Below are 16999 nucleotides of genomic sequence, written 5' to 3'. Positions count from 1 at the left end.
CAGATGTCGATTAAGGCAGCCACACGGCACCTCTCTGATTCAGTTATTGGGTTAAATACGGAAGACACATTTCGGATGAATGAATTCAGTTGTGCCACTGACTAGGTATCCCTTTTCAAATGCGAGGGACTGAACTCATTGGCCTCATTGGCCGAAAAATACTTTCTTAGTTGCCAGAGAATTTCTTTATTGGTGGAGGTGATAACAAAAGATGAAAGACAGGAGAGACAGAGTATGTGTGTGTGAGAGAGAGAAAATGTGCTCCATTTCCTCAAGTAAAGAAAAAACTATTTTGATGTGAGAAAAATAACCGTGACATTTTAAATAGATGGGTTGACACATATTCGATGCGAGTTCTGAATACTGCTAGCAAGTGCAAGACATTTTCTTTCTGCTCCAGTTAAATAATATTCTCCTTTCCTTGGACACTGTTAAAGAAAAGTTACCTCATAAATCGTGCTGCGGAGTATAGTGATTTTACAGTACTTGAGCAAAATTGAGCCCAGAGAATGTTCAGCCAACAAGAGAGAGGGTGTGGGAGTTCAGTTGAAGATGGAGACTTCATGGGAATTTGATGTCATAGAACTGCGAGGAATTTAACTTCACTGAAAGTCGTTGTACTGCTTAACATTGTATTGTGCTCCATGATTGACTGTCATGGACTTTGGTGACTATCTGGTCATTCACTTGTGAGTCATTGTCTGCATCCCAAATAGAACCTTTTGGCCTATATAGTGGACTGTGTAGGTTGTTGCAGTCTTTTTGGGAGATGCCATCACCCTCTCTCTTTTTTTAAACACTACATGCACAACTTTCGACCAGAAGCTCTTGTCAAAAAGTGTTGCAATAAATAGGGAATAGGTTGCCATTTGGAACACAACCATGGTAGTTTGATGACTCTCTGGTCAGTCACTTGTGAGTCATTGGTTTGTCACTGTGTCTTACTTTGGGGGACAGGGTTCCTCGAATGCTGATGACAACTTTCTTTTTCCCATGATCCACAGCCACAAAGAAAGGTGTCTCGTAAACCTATGAAGGGGAGAGAGAGAATAGTGAGAGGTAGCAGCTAAATCTATTTATTTTGGTAACACACATCAATCAAAGGCATCGCAGAAGAAACAGCCAAGGACTATAATGATGTCTTCCATCATGGAGTGACCTGGCCTAACGCCCTCTGTGATGCGAGTCTGCAGAGTCCAGACCCTCCACTCTTCTGCTAGCTAGCCTGCATGGTGTGGTTTAATGGATGGAAAGTCAGACTTGGCCCAGTTAACAGAGAAGTCTGCTTTACAAATCAGTCAGTGTGTTTTGAGTGCTCTCTTTCTCGCTACGGCAACATCCCTCTGCGAACAGGAAATAATTAACAGGTGGAATATTTTGGATGTGATTTGGATAGTATTTGTCCAGCCAGACGATTGGCAGTGTGATTTACTTCCCTTGCTACAGAGCAATGCAAGGTGTTATATTACATGCAAGGTGTTATATTACATGCAAGGTGTTATATTACATATATTGTTGAGGGAACTAAGTGCAATATATCATCAAGAAGTCATTTCGAGAAACAATTCCAAGGAGAGTGATACAGCAAATTTTTGACTGACAGACAATATGACAAATTATACACCTGTTCATCTGTACTTTGCAAATTGCTTCTACTAACACTGCATGTTGTATCTTCTGTATTCTACTCATGCCTGGTAATTGTCCAGACTGTCACCCTTCCATTTGGTACTCACCGCGTCGTGCCAGGATGTGTAGACAACGTGGACCTGCTTCAGCTCTCTGTCCAGGAAGTGGCGGCGAATAGCCAGGATGTTACAGCCACAACAGTTATCCTCCTCCACTGTCACTGTCTGGGACAGCCTAGAGCCAGACCCTGATGTACAGCTGAGAGAGTAGGAGAAGGGGAGAGACAGAGACAGAGAGAGAGGAAAATGGAGAGAGGAAGAGAGAGAAAGGGGAGAGATGGAGAGATTACTACAATAGTTCCTTAAATTGAGTGTGCGAGTCTAAAACCCAAACATCTGTGTGATTCAGTGTATTTAGGTCTTTGTATCACTAGTCAAGTGGTTAGTGCGTGGGTCAGTGTTTTGTCTGAACAGTGGAGTGGAACACGCTGTGTGTCAGTGCTCCATTGTTTACCCACTGTGTCAGAGAGTAGGGTCTGACCAGTGTTATTGTCCCAGTGGAATACCACGTTGTCAATACTGATGAATGTGAAACCGGTGTAAGTGCATGGGATGAGAGGGAGGCAGGCAGACTTACTGGCAGGAGCTGGCCAGGCGGCACAGCCCACAGGCAGGCTTCCTCATCAGGTACATGGGCCAGCCGTACGCTGCCAGGGCAAACAGCATGTAGTAACACACCTCCTTGTACATGCCCATCTCCGTCTGAGGGACACACACACAATGTTAAAAATACATCCACAAACAGAGACAGAGGCTACACCGCTGCCTTAGAGGTTAAATATAAATCCACAAACACACTCACCGAGTTCTTAAGGTCCAGGTATTTGGTGTTGCGAGTTACAGGCATTCCAGATAAGAACGCTAAAATGTCATTGTTGGCCTGAGGGAGAAAAACAACAATTTCACACACTAATAAGACTGTCAAACACAAACAGGCCCTCCAACTCTGTTAGCATTTTTACCTGTAACGTTTCCCCCCCATCCCTCCCTCCACACTGGTCCCCATCCCATGTTACCTGGTCCAGGATGGCACCTCTGCTGGACCTCTGTCTCTGGCGAAGCAGCACCAAGCCAGCTATGATGTCACTAGGCACAATGTCCAGATCTCTGAAGAACTCTGCAAACAGGCTGGCCACCTCAGAATACGCATCCTAACGGGAGAGGAGAGATAGAGGTTGAACCATGAATAACCACAAGAACAGATCCTAACCACAACCATTCTCACTGAATAGATTGTATCATACAGGAAGTTGGGTGATGAATAGAGGAACAAGAATTCTATTTCCCTCACAGACTGTGTGTCCTGGGCTCGGGTGCAGCACATGAAGAACTTCAGTCTCCTGCTCCAGCTGCTGGCTTGGCCCTCCTCTAGCCTGTGTCTGAGGAAGGGAGGCACAGCAGGATGGTTACCTTAGTGTGCTGTGCTGGGTGAGGACAGAGTAGGACAGAGAGGGTAGTAGCGTGTAGGGCAGAAGGTAGTAGTGTGTAGAGAAGAGGGTACCAACCTGAGGGTGCAGGTGGTATACTCTGTAGAGATGGTAGTGTGTAGGGCAGAGGGTACCAACCTGAGGGTTTAGAGATGGTAGTGTGTAGGGCAGATCGTACCAACCTAAGGGTGTACAGGCGGTAGTATGCAGGGAAGAGGGTACCAACCTGAGGGTGTAGGTGGTGAGGTTGCGTTGGCGTCGCCGGGTGGCTTTCAGTTTAACAAATGTGCGTCCCGTGGGGTCAAAGGTACACATGAGCGTGAAGCACACGCTGAAGATCACCAGCCAATTGCACACCACAATCCCTGGGGTGAGACGGGATAGTTTTGATATATTGTGATCTTCATAACGAACCACGCAATGGTGTAAGAAAAGCAAAACATGCCCATGGGCATTTCTACTCCATTACTTTGTTTTACAAGTCCGTCCTTGTTCTCTTTGAAGATTACTCTAGTCTACAACATATTTACTCTAGTGATTGCTGCTCCCTCGTACTCCCTCTCTAACTCACCCAAAGCAAGGTTCTTGGCAGTGACATCAGAGCACGGTTGGTAGTATTGGAAAAGCCAGGCGATCCCCACCACTGCATATACCAACTCCACCAACAAAATGGCTGAAAGAGAGAAAGCAGGGAGGGAAGAGAAACAACATTACTCAATATTGTGAAATTAGACAGGATACTTCAGAAAGTATTCAGACACCTCAACTCTTTCCACATTTTGTTACATTACAGGCTTATTCTAAAATGGATTTAAAAATAAATAAATCCTCAGCAATCAACACACAATACCCCATAAAACAGGTTTAGAAATGTTAGCGTCATTTTTGCAAAAAAACGAAATACCTTATTTACTGTTAGATTCTTATTTTTCAGAGTAAATAACTCACGGACACTAGAGAAGCTTTAACCAAGTTTAGTCATTCCCAAAGGTTCTGTACTCAGTAATCAGACAGCAAAACATTTCTCACATCACAGTTTATATACATCCTACTTAAAGACACTCCCTCTCTCCATCCTTAGTTTATGCCCAAGAGAAAGAAGGTATCCAGATACTAACTCTGATTACTCCCTTAAGGGGAACTGACCTCACCCCTCACCTCAACCCCTCCTTCACCTAATCCACAGATATCCATCTTCCCTATATCAACACATCGCTATCCTCCATCAAACACATTCCAAAGCCTTCTGGGTTGCTACAGATTCTTTCTATTCAAGGCTTCGTCTCTATCATTTATTTAATATCTCAATGTTCAAAGTTTAGCCGATTCCAACATTACATAAGTATTCAGAACCTTTGCTATGAGACTTAAAATTGAGCACAGCTGCATCCTGTTTCCATTGATCATCCTTGAGACGTTTCTACAACTTGATTGGAGTCCACCTGTGGTAAATTCAATTGATTGGACATGATTTGGAAAAGGCACACACCTGTCTATATATGGTCCCATAGTGCATGTCAGAGCAAAAAACAAGACATGAGGTCGAAGGACATGAGCTCCGAGACAGGATTGTGTCAAGGCACAGATCTGGGGAAGAATATCAAATAATCTCTGCAGAATTGAAGGTCCAAAAACACAGTGGCCTCCATCATTCTTAAATGGCAGAAGTTTGGAACCCCCAAGACACTCCCTAGAGCTGTCCGTCCGGTCAGAACAATCGGGGGAGAAGGGCCTTAGTCAAGGAGGTGACTAAGAACCCAATGTTCACTCCTCTGTGGAGATGGGAGAACCATCCAGAAGGACAACCATCTCTGCAGCACTCCATCAATCAGGCATTTATGGTAGAGTGGCCAGATGGAAGCCACTCCTCAGTAAAAGGCACATGACAGCCCGCTTGGAGTTTGCCAAAAGGCACCTAAAGACTCTCAAACCATGAGAAGCAACATTATTTTTCGCCTGAATGCCAAGCGTCACTTCTGGAGGAAACCTGGCACCATCCCTACGGTGAAGCATGGTGGTGGCAGCATCATGCTGTGGGAATGTTTTTCAGCGGCAGGGAGTGGGAAACTTGTCAGGATCGAGGCAAAGACGAACAGAGCAAAGTACAGAGAGATCCTTGATGAAAACCTGCTCTAGAGCACTCAGGACCTCAGACTGGGGCGAAGGTTCACCTTCCAACAGGACAACGTCCCTAAGCACACAGCCAAGACAAAGCAGGAGTGGATTCGGGACAAGTCTCAATGTCCTTGAGTGGCCCAGCCAGAGCCCGGACTTGAACCCGATCGAACTTCTCTGAAGAGACCCGAAAATAGCTGTGCAGCAACGTTCCCCATCCAACCTGATAGAGCTTGAGAGCTGCAGGGAATGGGAGAAACTCCCCAAATAAAGATGTGCCAAGCTTGTAGAGTCATACCCAAGAAGGCTTGACGCCATGATAATTGCCAAAGGTGCTTCAACAAAGTACTGAGTAAAGGGTCTGAATACTTATATAAATGTAATATTTTCATTTAGAATTTTTTATAAATTAGCAAACATTTCTTAAAAACTGTTTTTGCTTTGTCATTATGAGGGGAAAAAAACAATTTATTCAGTTTAAGGAAAAGACTAACATAATAAAATGTGGAAAAGTCAAGGGGTCTGAATACTTTCTGATGGCACTGTATGTTAAGCGTGACATATATATATATATATATATAGTGTGTCTGTGATAACATGCTGGTGTGTCTTACCTAGTCGTATGTAGATGACATACTGCACAGCTTCTCTGGGCTGTGTGTAGAGGATGCTGCCTCTCATACTCAGCCATATGATGGCGCTCTCACAGATCAGGCAGCTGACCAAGATGCCCAGGTACCCCCGGCCATGGTCCACCAGGGTGACCGAGCAGGACTGGTCCGAGCCATAGGGCAGGCTGAACAGAACCACAGACAGAACCACCAGCCTGGCAGGGGAGGGAGGGGGATGGTCACAGATGACACACCCATGGTTCAGACAACATTTTGGGGGGTAAATTTTCCATCTCATATACAGCTTCATACTTTTAGCTTGGTGAGGGGACCAGACAGACAGACAGACACAGGAACATACACTCACAGAGAGAAACATCCAAACGCAGTACTCACCAGATGCAGTGCAGTAGAAAGAGGAAGAGGGCGGGCAGCACTAGGTCATCACTGCCAACTGACCAGCGCCGCCGAAACATCACCATACCAGGCATCACTGCCCTGTGAGGGAGAGAGGAAGAAAACAGCACATTACGACAAATCTTTACAACCTCGAACTAAAGAGCGCTTAAAATAGTGGTTTAACACACACCCTTGGTTTTAATAAATCCTGCCCACAGTACCCAGCATCGCTGCCCTCGGAGAAAGCAAGAGAGGACGAGAAATAAAAAAAAGCACAATGTCCACATCATGTTGTGATCAAAAGGCCAGACCCTCTTTCCCCACTGACCAGCTTTCATAATAGCCAAGACTTCCTCAAAGCTCTGCTGCATCAGTCAGACTATAGCAGAACTATCAGTACGCTCTGTTTCTCCTCACAATGAAACTCTCCAGATGGAAAGAGAGGTGAAATGGAAATATGGAGGGAAAGAGTGTGAGAGGGGGAGGGAGAGAGACAGTGGGTTAATGGCTAAGCTAGTTTATGTGGATAATGTGGCCCAGGTAATGAGTGAGGGTGTGAGAGAGGACTTGTTTTAATGGGTTTGTTTGTTACCATATGCTCTGGCAACGTGAACACCGCTTTCATTCTTCCCTTCCCTTCATCCAAAAGGGCAGTCTAAAACAAGTCAAAAGTACCTTAGGCCTAAATCGAACTGAAGTAAAAGAGAGGGAGACCGTGAGGGATCTGGAGAGGTGGCTAGCCTTAGCCTATAGTGGTATACCGTTAGCATATTTGGTCAAAACAGAAGCAAAGCCCACTGTCACAAAACACATGGGTAGCAGACGGTTAAAAGCGTGTAAGGAACGCCTAGTGTGACAGTGTACCAAGTTTGTGACTCATTTTATAGAGAATTTAACTAAAGCGTGGGGGCAGGGATCCTAAAACTGGATAAAGTCAGCAACTACATATTCCATGATTTTCAAGACAACTATGTCTAGAGTATGCTTCAATAAAGGCTGGCTAAACAGTGTGACAGGTCTATATGGTCTCACTACAGGTTAGGACAACATTACTGCTCGTAAACAGATTTCCTTTGCCAACTGGTAGGCTATTCTGGGAACCATACATGTAACTGTATGACAGTCAACACAAATCCACAATACCCAGGTCATAGAAACTGTATGGAATACAGCCATACAGTATAATTCATTTGGGATAAATTCCTTTGATGATAAACACCACAAGCTGATCCATACTCCTTGGTTTGGCTGTACTCCATTAGTGCTCATACAGACAACACCCAGCTCATCTCACAGTAATATCCACTGTCCAACTCCAAGCCCTCCCATATGGCAGTAACCTCCCCAGAGCCCACCCAAGCAGAGTTCCGCCGTCCAGTCAGGACTGTGACCTCTGCTGAAATGGGTTTTTCTACTGTAGCTTCAAAACGAGGATATTAATCATACTCATCAGTGCATGTCTTAAACCCACAGGCCACCGCATGCGCTTAGCATAGGGCATCCATCCCCCTAGAGATGTGCAAGACTCTGGGTAAACATTTATCAAATGCACTTAGGTAGGTAGAACTGGGCTTCTGTTGAATTGTAAAACTTTTGAAAGCGTTTTCTTTTGTGGTGTAACATGAAGAAAGAATTGAGAAATATTGTAGGGACATAATAATGAGCCATTTTATTCAGACTCAGCATCAACAACATGGCAGGAAAGCTAAGTGATACTAAGAGATTCGGCGAGACTAAGAGACTTCCAGGTCATAAAGACCTCAAAGAACCTGATTTTAGGAATGTGGATGGCACCTTCAGCTTGGAAATGCAGAGACCATATTAAGCTGTTAGAAATGTCCCCAAACCAGTTGAAGAGAGAACATACAGTACCAGTCAAAGGTTTGGACAGACCTACTCATTCCAGGGTTTCTCTTTATTTTAACTATTTTCTACATTGTAGAATAGTGAAGACATCAAAACTATTACATTTCACACATGAAATCATGTAGTAACCAAAAAAAAAGAAGTGTTAAACAAATCAAAATATATTTTATATATTTGAGATTCTTCAAAGTAGCCACCCTTTGCCTTGACAGCTTTGCACACTCTTAGCATTCTCTCAACCAGTTTCATGAGGTAGTCACCTGGGATGCATTTCAATTAACAGGTGTGCCTTGTTAAGTTGTGGAATTTCTTTCCTTCTTAAGGCGTTTGAGCCAATCAGTTGAGACGTGACAAGGTAGGGGAAGATAGCCCTATTTGGTAAAAGACCAAATCCATATTATGGCAAGAACAGCTCAAATGAGCAAAGAGAAACAACAGTCCATTAAATTAATTTCTTTATCGTGTCCCTTTGGGGAAATGTAGTATTGCGTATACGGTTTCAGGCCACTCTACAAGACAGCTCTCTGCATTCTGTCAACTGTGAGTCATAGAATCTCTCACTACTACAATCTATTCTAATTTGGATCTGTGAATCCAACTAACATGTGTTTTGCGGAATGTTTGTATGACTCAGAGAGGAACCTCTTCAGCATAGTGCTTTGTCTGTCCAGTGACGTCACTCAAAACAATTATTAAAACCCTTTCCTGTATTAAAATGACCTAGTGGCCTCATGGGTAGAATATTAAACATTATCACAATTTCATAACTAAATATATGAACTCAGCAAAAAAGAAAATTCCTCTCACTGTCAACTGCGTCTATTTTCAGCAAACTTAACATGTGTAAATATTTGTATGAACATGACAAGTTTCAACAACAGACATAAGCTGAACAAGTTCCACAGACATGTGACTAACAGAAATGGAATAATGTATCCCTGAACAAATCAAAAGTAAGTCAGTATCTGGTGTGGCCACCAGCTGCGTTAAGTACTGCAGTGCATCTCCTTCTCATGGACTGCACCAGATTTGCCAGTTCTTCCTGTGAGATGTTACCCCACTCTTCCAACAAGGTACCTGCAATTTCCCGGACATTTCTGGGGGGGGGAATGGCTCTAGCCCTCACCCTCCGATCCAACAGGTCCCAGACGTGCTCAATGGGATTGAGATCCGGGCTCTTTGCTGGCCATGGCAGAACACTGACATTCCTGTCTTGCAGGAAATCACGCACAGAACGAGCAGTATGGCTGGTGGCATTGTCGTGCTGGAGGGTCATGTCAGGATGAGCATGCAGGAAGGGTAGCACGAGGGAGGAGGAGGATGTCTTCCCTGTAACGCACAGCGTTGAGATTGTCTGCAATGACAACAAGCTCAGTCCGATGTGACACACCGGCCCAGACCATGACGGACCCTCCACCGCCGAATCGATCCCGCTCCAGAGTACAGGCCTCGGTGTAACGCTCATTCCTTCGCCGATAAATACGAATCCGACCATCACGCGTGGTGAGACAAAACCGCGACTCGTCAGTTTAGAGCACTTTTTGCCAGTCCTGTCTGGTCCAGCGACCAGATGGGCAGGGACCCCGGGCATCTTTCTTTTGGTGTTTTTCAGAGTCAGTAGAAAGGCCTCTTTAGTGTCCTAAGTTTTCAAAACTGTGACCTTAATTGCCTACCGTCTGTAAGCTGTTAGTGTCTTAACGACAGTTCCACAGGTGCATGTTTATTAATTGTTTATGGTTCATTGAACAAGCATGGGAAACAGTGTTTAAACCCTTTACAATGAAGATCTGTGAAATTATTTCGATTTTTAACAAATTATATTTGAAAGACAGGGTCCTGAAAAAGTGAAGTTTCTTTTTTTGCTGAGATATAATTTTTTTTAAAGCCAAAAATAAAACATTTTTCCTATGTTAAACAGTTTTGTTATATTTCATTCTTCTATGATGTACAGTGGGGAGAACAAGTATTTGATACACTGCCGATTTTGCAGGTTTTCCTACTTACAAAGCATGTAAAGGTCTGTCATTTTTATTTAATAAAATGTTTATTTAATAAAATGCAAATTAATACTTAATCATACAATGTGATTTTCTGGATTTTTGTTTTAGATTCCGTCTCTCACAGTTGAAGTGTACCTATGATAAACATTACAGACCTCTACATGCTTTGTAAGTAGGAAAACCTGCAAAATCGGCAGTGTATCAAATACTTGTTCTCCCCACTGTATATAAAGTGTAATATTGGGATGCAAACTTAAAAATGTAATACATCTGACAGTACAGGTGTCTTCTTTTTTTTATTAAGCCCATAACCATGTGTGTTTGAGGTGTATACTGTTGTTTCAAAGTAGATATCATAACCGCCATAGATAAAATACAGTACTGTGCAGCCGTCTTCATCGACCTGGCCAAGGCTTTCGACTCTGTCAATCACCTCATTCTTATCGGCAGACTCAATAGCCATGGCTTCTCAAATGACTGCCTCACCTGGTTCACCAATTACTTCTCAGATAGAGTTCAGTGTGTCAAATCGTAGGGCCTGTTGTCCGGACCTCTGGCAGTCTATGGGGTGCCACAGGGTTACATTTTCGGGCTGACTCTTTTCTCTGTATATATCAATGATGTCGCTCTTGCTGCTGGTGATTCTCTGATCCACCTCTACGCAGACGACACCATTCTGTATATATCTGGCCCTTCATTGGACACTGTGCTAACAAACCTCCAAACGAGCTTCAATCCCATACAACACTCCTTGTTGCCTCCAACTGCTTTTAAATGCTAGTAAAACTAAGTGCATGCTCTTCAACCGAATGCTGCCCGACCCTCCCGCCCGACTAGCATCACTACTCTGGACGGTTCTGACTTAGAATATGTGGACAACTACAAATACCTAGGTGTCTGGTGAGACTGTAAACTCTCCTTCCAGACTGAAATTAAGCATCGCCAATCCAAAATTAAATCTAGAATCAGCTTCCTATTTCACAACAAAGCCTCCTTCACTCTCACCGCCAAACATGTCCTCGTAAAACTGACTATCCCACCGATCCTTGACTTCGGCGATATAATTTACAAAATAGCCCCCAACACTCTACTCAGCAAACTGGATGTAGTCTATCACAGTGCCATCCGTTTTATCACCACCCACCACTGCAACCTGTATGCTCTCGTTGGCTGGCCCTCGCTACACATTCGTCGCAAAACCCACTGGCTCCAGGTCATCTATAAGTCTTTGCTAGGTAAAGCCCTGCCTTATCTCAGCTCACTGGTCACCATAGTAACACCCACCCGTAGCACGCTCTCCAGCAGGTATATTGCACTGGTCATCCCCAAAGCCAACACCACCTTTGGCCTACTTTCCTTCCAGTTCTCTGCTGCCAATGACTAGAACGAATTGCAAAAATCACTTAAGCTGGAGACTTATATCTCCCTCTCTAACTTTGAGCATCAGCTGTCAGAGCATCTTACCGATCAATGTACCTGTACACAGCCCATCTGTAAATAGCACACCCGACTACCTCATCCCCATATTATTACTTACCCTCTTGCACCCCAGTATCTCTACTTGCACATCATCATCTGCACATATATCACTCCAGTATCAATGCTAAATTGTAATTATTTTCACCTCTAGGGCCTATTTACTGCCTACCTCCCTACTCTTCTACATTTGCACACACTGTACATAGATCTTTCTATTTTTCTTTTGTGTTATTGACTGTACGTTTTTTGATGTGTAACTCTGTGTTGTTTTTCTTGGTCGCACTGCTATGCTCTATCTTGGCCAGGTCGCAGTTTTAAATGAGAACTTGTTCTCACCTAGCCTACCTGGTTAAATAAAGGTGAACAAAATATATATATTGTTTCAGAATACCTGTGTGACCCTGATTTAGCCCACTGCAGTAAAAGGTTAACCCTTTTAGGTTTCATGTTTGACTGACTGTCAACCACCTATCTTGCCCCTGCTAGGCCTATTAGAATGCAGCTTACTGAGTATAGCTTAAGTAATATTGCAAGAATATTACTGTTATAGTTTGTCTGTTAGGAGCCCATTCAGATGGGTAAAGTCATGTTCACAATGACCCATTTTACACAGCCATTTGTTTAGTGTGCTATACTACATTTGACAGTAGGTTTAACACCGGATCCCTATTTCACATACTAGTTACAGCAGGTTTATTGTGCCAAGCTTGTTTAAGCCCAGGTTAGTGCAGCACATTAAACCAAACTGTTCCAGTCTCAGCAGTTTGAGTCTAACTGCGGCAGTCTCCACGTGCCATTTGCATCAGGTCAAGTGTAAGTGGGTCACACAGTGATGCTTCACGTTTAAGTTTGGTAAGCAAACATCTTGCCTCCCTCTCTCTCTCCGTTTTAGGCCAACTCAGGAGGGTTCGCCCGTAAAAGCAAATAGACTGTCTCTGGACATCTCTGCAAACACACAGAGCAATACAACTGGTTTGAAAATAAACAAACCGGGTAATCACTCCCATTACTGTCATAAAGCTCTAAATTTTGGTATTTGTAATGCTTTCCTTCAGGTGAGGTTAGAAAAAGGCTGCTCTCATATACGCTAGGCGTACTATTAAATCAAACATTACAGAGAAAATTCATTTTCAAAAAGTTTGGTAACAACAGGTTAACTTCTTATCAAATTGAATGAGGTATTTTGTAAACATACTGCCTATCACCCTAGGTGGCCTTTTACCTGATAGAAAATATCATCATAGTAAAGTAATGGAGGCTATGACCAAAACCCACCCACTCCAAACCATCAGCACTACCTTGGACCCACATTTCATTTCACAGCCATTTGAGGCCTGATGAATTTGAGGAGGTAGGATAGATGGAGGTATATTGGTAAGTAATTTGATGTGTGATTAGTAGATTAGTTAAATGCAGTCCAATTATCCCCAGTCCAATGCTTCAGCCTCTCTGTCGGTATGGCTGGTTGACATTCTTTGACACTTAATCTGAAAGCTAGCTGTCACCTCATCGCAATGCCTTTGGAGGTGACTGTGTATCCAGTGGTATCTAGAATTATTGGATCCCTTGATAAAGACACGCAAAAAAATACAGTATAAAATAATACTGACCTATATTGTGTGCCCCAAAAATACAAACAATTGTATGCCCTAAAAATATAATTTCTCAAAGAGATTTTGTTGAAGTAATAAAAAATAAAAATCTAAAAGAAAAGGCGTCAAAATTATTGGATCCCCCGGTTTTCGAAACTCCAGCACCCTCCAAGGATAACGACACTGAGCCTTTTTCTAAAATGTTTTATAAGATTGGAGAACACATTGGGATTGATCATAGACCATTCCTCCATACAGAATTCTTCGATATCCTTCATCTATGCTTATGGACTTGTGTGTGCTTGGGGTCAATGTCTTGCTGGAAGACTCACAAGTTTCAGCCTCCTGGCAGAGTCAACCAGGTTTTTAGTTAAAATGTCCTGGTACTTGATAAAATTCTTGATGTCATTGACCTTATCCAGTGCCCCTGAAGTTTGCTAAATGGCATTGGAATTTGGATTGGAACCGGTGCTATGGGTCATTTCCATATAAATGACTCATGAGCACCAACATGTTAAGTTCATAGGAGCATGTCAAATCGGGTGTCAAATGAAAACTACGAGTCTATATATACACATCTTTGAGAAATTAAGGAATGTATATATATTTTTTTAAAGTAAATGTTACCCTTTTTTTTTTGATAAACAAAGGAGTTGATTTGTCAAACATATGAAAAGTGAGTCTTAGAAAACATCTCAGAAAGTCTTAAAAAGGTATCATAAAAACAAAAAACACATTTACACTGAACAAAAATATAAACAACATGTAATATGTTGGTCCCATGTTTCATGAGCTGAAATAAAAGATCCCCGAAATATTTCACACGCACAAAAAGCTTATTTCTCTCAACTTTTGTGCAGAAATTTGTTTACATCCCCATTAGTAAGCATTTGTAATTTGCCAAGCTAATCCATCCACCTGACAGGTGTGGCATTTCAAGAAGCTGATTAAACAGCTTGATCATTGCACAGGTGTACCTTGTGCTGGAGACAATAATAGGCCACTAAAATGTACAGTTTTGTCATACAACACAATGCCACAGATGTCTCAAGTTGAGGGAGCGTGCAATTGGCATGCTGACTACAGGAATGTCCACCAAAGCCATTGCTAGAGAATTTAATGTTAATTTCTTTACCATAAGCCACCTCCAACGTTGTTTTAGAGAATTTGGCAGTACGTCCAACCGGCCTCATAACTGCAGGCCACGTGTAAACATGCCAGCCCAGGACGTCCACATCCAGCTTCTTCACCTGCGGGATCAGAGACAAGCCACCCGGACAGCTGCACAACCTAAGAATTTCTGCACACACTGTCAGAAACATCTCAGGGAACCTCGTCTGCATGGCGTTTTCCTCCCCAGGTCTTGACCTGACTGCAGTTCAGTGTCTTAATTCACTTCTGTGGGCAAATGCTCACCTTTGATGGCCACTGGCATGCTGCTTGTGCCGGGCAGATAGCAGTATGGTGTGGGAGAGCGGTATACTCGCCCATATGTCAACAGAGTGCCCCATGGTGGCGGTGGGGTTATGGTATGGGCGGGCATAAGCTACAGACAATGAACACAACTGCATTTTATCAATGGCAATTTCCATGCACAGAGATACTGTGACAAGATCCTGAGGCCCATCGTTGTGCCATTCATCCGCCACATGATAATGCACAGCCCCATGTCGCAAGGATCTGTTAACAATTCCTGGAAGCTGAAAATATCCCAGTTCTTCCATGGCCTGCATACCCACCAGACATGTCACCCATTGAGCATGTTTGGGATGCTCTGGATCGATGTGTGCAACAGCGTGTTCAAGTTCCCGCCAATATCCAGCAACTTCGCAGTCATTAAAGAGGAGTAGGACAACATTCCACTGACCACAATCTACAGCCTGATCAACTCTATGCGAAGGAGATGTGTCACGCTGCATGAGGCAAATGGTGGTCATACCAGATACGTACTTGTTTGCTGATCCACGCCCCAAATGTTATTTTTTTAAGTATCTGTTAACAGATGCATATCTGTATTCGCAGTCAGGTGAAATCCATAGATTAGGGCCTAATTTATTTATTTAAATTGACTGATTTCCTTATTTGAACTGTAACTCAGTAAAATCTTTGAAATTGTTGCATTTATGTTTTTGTTCAGTATAGTTTAAGAAACATTGCCTTGTGCCTTAAAATTCCATTAACAAACCCCCACATATCTTTAAGATATTTTCAAATCTTTCTCCCTCATGAGAAGGGAGGATAATTAAAGTTCAGAAGTAATTAGGTAGAGACCTGTCAACTAGTTGGTGTTTTTACTAAGATACATTTGGTTTATGAATGATTTGGATATTAAAAACTGAAATCGGTAACAGAATATCTACAATTAAATTGACTACACTGGGAAATCCTAACAGTCACAAACCACAGTTGGGTCATCTGCTACTGTCTTCCCTTCCACTGCCATACTGTTATGTTCAGCTGATAACGGTTTTCTTTCTATTTCTGTCATCTGGTGGTCAAAGCAGGAGTGTGAAAACTCTGGATAACCCCTACCGGCAGGTAGTCTAGCGGTTAAGTGTTGGGCCAGTAACTGAAAGGTCGCTGGTTCAAAATGGCGGAGTGATTTCTGCATATTGCACCCTTAAATGTGAGACACATTTTGGTTGAATGTATTCATTTGTGCAACTGACCACGTACCTCACTCTCTCCAATGCATGTCAACTCTCCCAGCTCTTACTGACATCTACCCATGAGCTGCCTCTCGTTCCATTTACTGTAACCAGCATCTTCACCCACTGAGCACCGACCGACACCGGACAGAGTTTTGTCAGTCCACCCTGGCCTTGATTTCAATGTCCACAGACAGTTTTTTGGTCCAGTCTGGAGCAGCTTTTATTTCAACACAGACGTCTGGACCAACCGTCATCTGGCCTAAACGTAGATGTCCATGATTGGTTCAGATTTGGTCCAATCAGGACCAAATCTGAACTAATCATAGACGTCTATGTTTCGCAAGTTTGGACAGTAGAGTACAGTACAGTGCATAACAGTACAGTCAAGAAAAGTCGAGATTAGTTCAGTACTACAGTGGAATTCCACTACAGTGGAATTGAGTGGCGTGGAGTAGAGTTCAGTACACAGTACTGAACACTAGAGTATAATGTACTGTACTCAGATTTCTGGTATTGAACACTGCTGTACTGAGATTTTTTCAAACTCAAGGTGTCATGTCATAGCTAACACCCCATTCTTTCTGAAGACATCTTTGAATTTGGAACAGACATTTTTTTTAGAAAAGAAATCTCACTCAGTTTGTGACCATTTACCTAAATGATGTTACCAACTTTGCTTAGTTCTTTCAATAAATGTGGTTTTGTAAAATGTTCAGTGTACATTTGTTTAATTACTCCTTGTGCATAGAGTTATAGAGTATGGGTTGATAAACTTTAAAATCAATAGTTTTTGTTTGGCATACATTTGAAGTGGGTTTGGCCTTCGAAAGAACAATGCATATGCAGAAAATACCTCATTCTGTAAAATATGCTGGTGGATCTTTGACACTGATGACACTCGGGAGGCAGTGTTCTCCAATTTCATAAAACATTTTAGAAAAAGGCTTAATGTCGTTATCCTCACAATGGGAGGGTGTTGGAGTATTGAAAGGGGATCCCCAAAAATGTACCGCTATCTTTTTTAGATTTTTTTCAATTACTTGTTATACAATTGCTCAGAGAATGAGATTGTGTAAGTAAAAAATATATAGTTTTTAAATTAAAACTAGCATTCAATGTAGCTCAGTATTTGTATTATTTATTTATAGTATTTTTTGCTCATCTTTATTAA

The 16999-nt window shown here is 42.6% G+C and overlaps 1 protein-coding gene across 3 annotated transcripts in view; it reads right to left on the bottom strand.

Annotated features, from left to right (window-relative positions):
* The window catches only part of LOC129854393 (diacylglycerol lipase-alpha-like), a 39460-nt gene that overhangs the window by 16437 nt on the left and 6024 nt on the right, over positions 1–16999 (bottom strand). For 2 of the 3 annotated variants that reach the window (XM_055921372.1, XM_055921370.1), the window contains 11 exons: positions 6238–6339; positions 5845–6056; positions 3687–3788; positions 3342–3480; positions 3194–3253; positions 2980–3067; positions 2705–2839; positions 2491–2568; positions 2266–2390; positions 1737–1887; positions 946–1029 (listed from right to left, as the gene is read on the bottom strand). In XM_055921372.1, the coding sequence (XP_055777347.1) occupies positions 946–1029; positions 1737–1887; positions 2266–2390; positions 2491–2568; positions 2705–2839; positions 2980–3067; positions 3194–3253; positions 3342–3480; positions 3687–3788; positions 5845–6056; positions 6238–6332 (1269 nt within the window). In that variant the 5' untranslated portion in view covers positions 6333–6339. The remainder of the gene's footprint in view (positions 1–945; positions 1030–1736; positions 1888–2265; positions 2391–2490; positions 2569–2704; positions 2840–2979; positions 3068–3193; positions 3254–3341; positions 3481–3686; positions 3789–5844; positions 6057–6237; positions 6340–16999) is intronic. The other variant, XM_055921371.1, reaches the window with a different exon arrangement.

Source organism: Salvelinus fontinalis, chromosome 4 (assembly GCF_029448725.1).
Source record: "Salvelinus fontinalis isolate EN_2023a chromosome 4, ASM2944872v1, whole genome shotgun sequence".
Classification (NCBI taxonomy): Eukaryota; Metazoa; Chordata; class Actinopteri; order Salmoniformes; family Salmonidae; genus Salvelinus; species Salvelinus fontinalis.
This window is presented reverse-complemented; position numbering and strand designations above follow the sequence as displayed.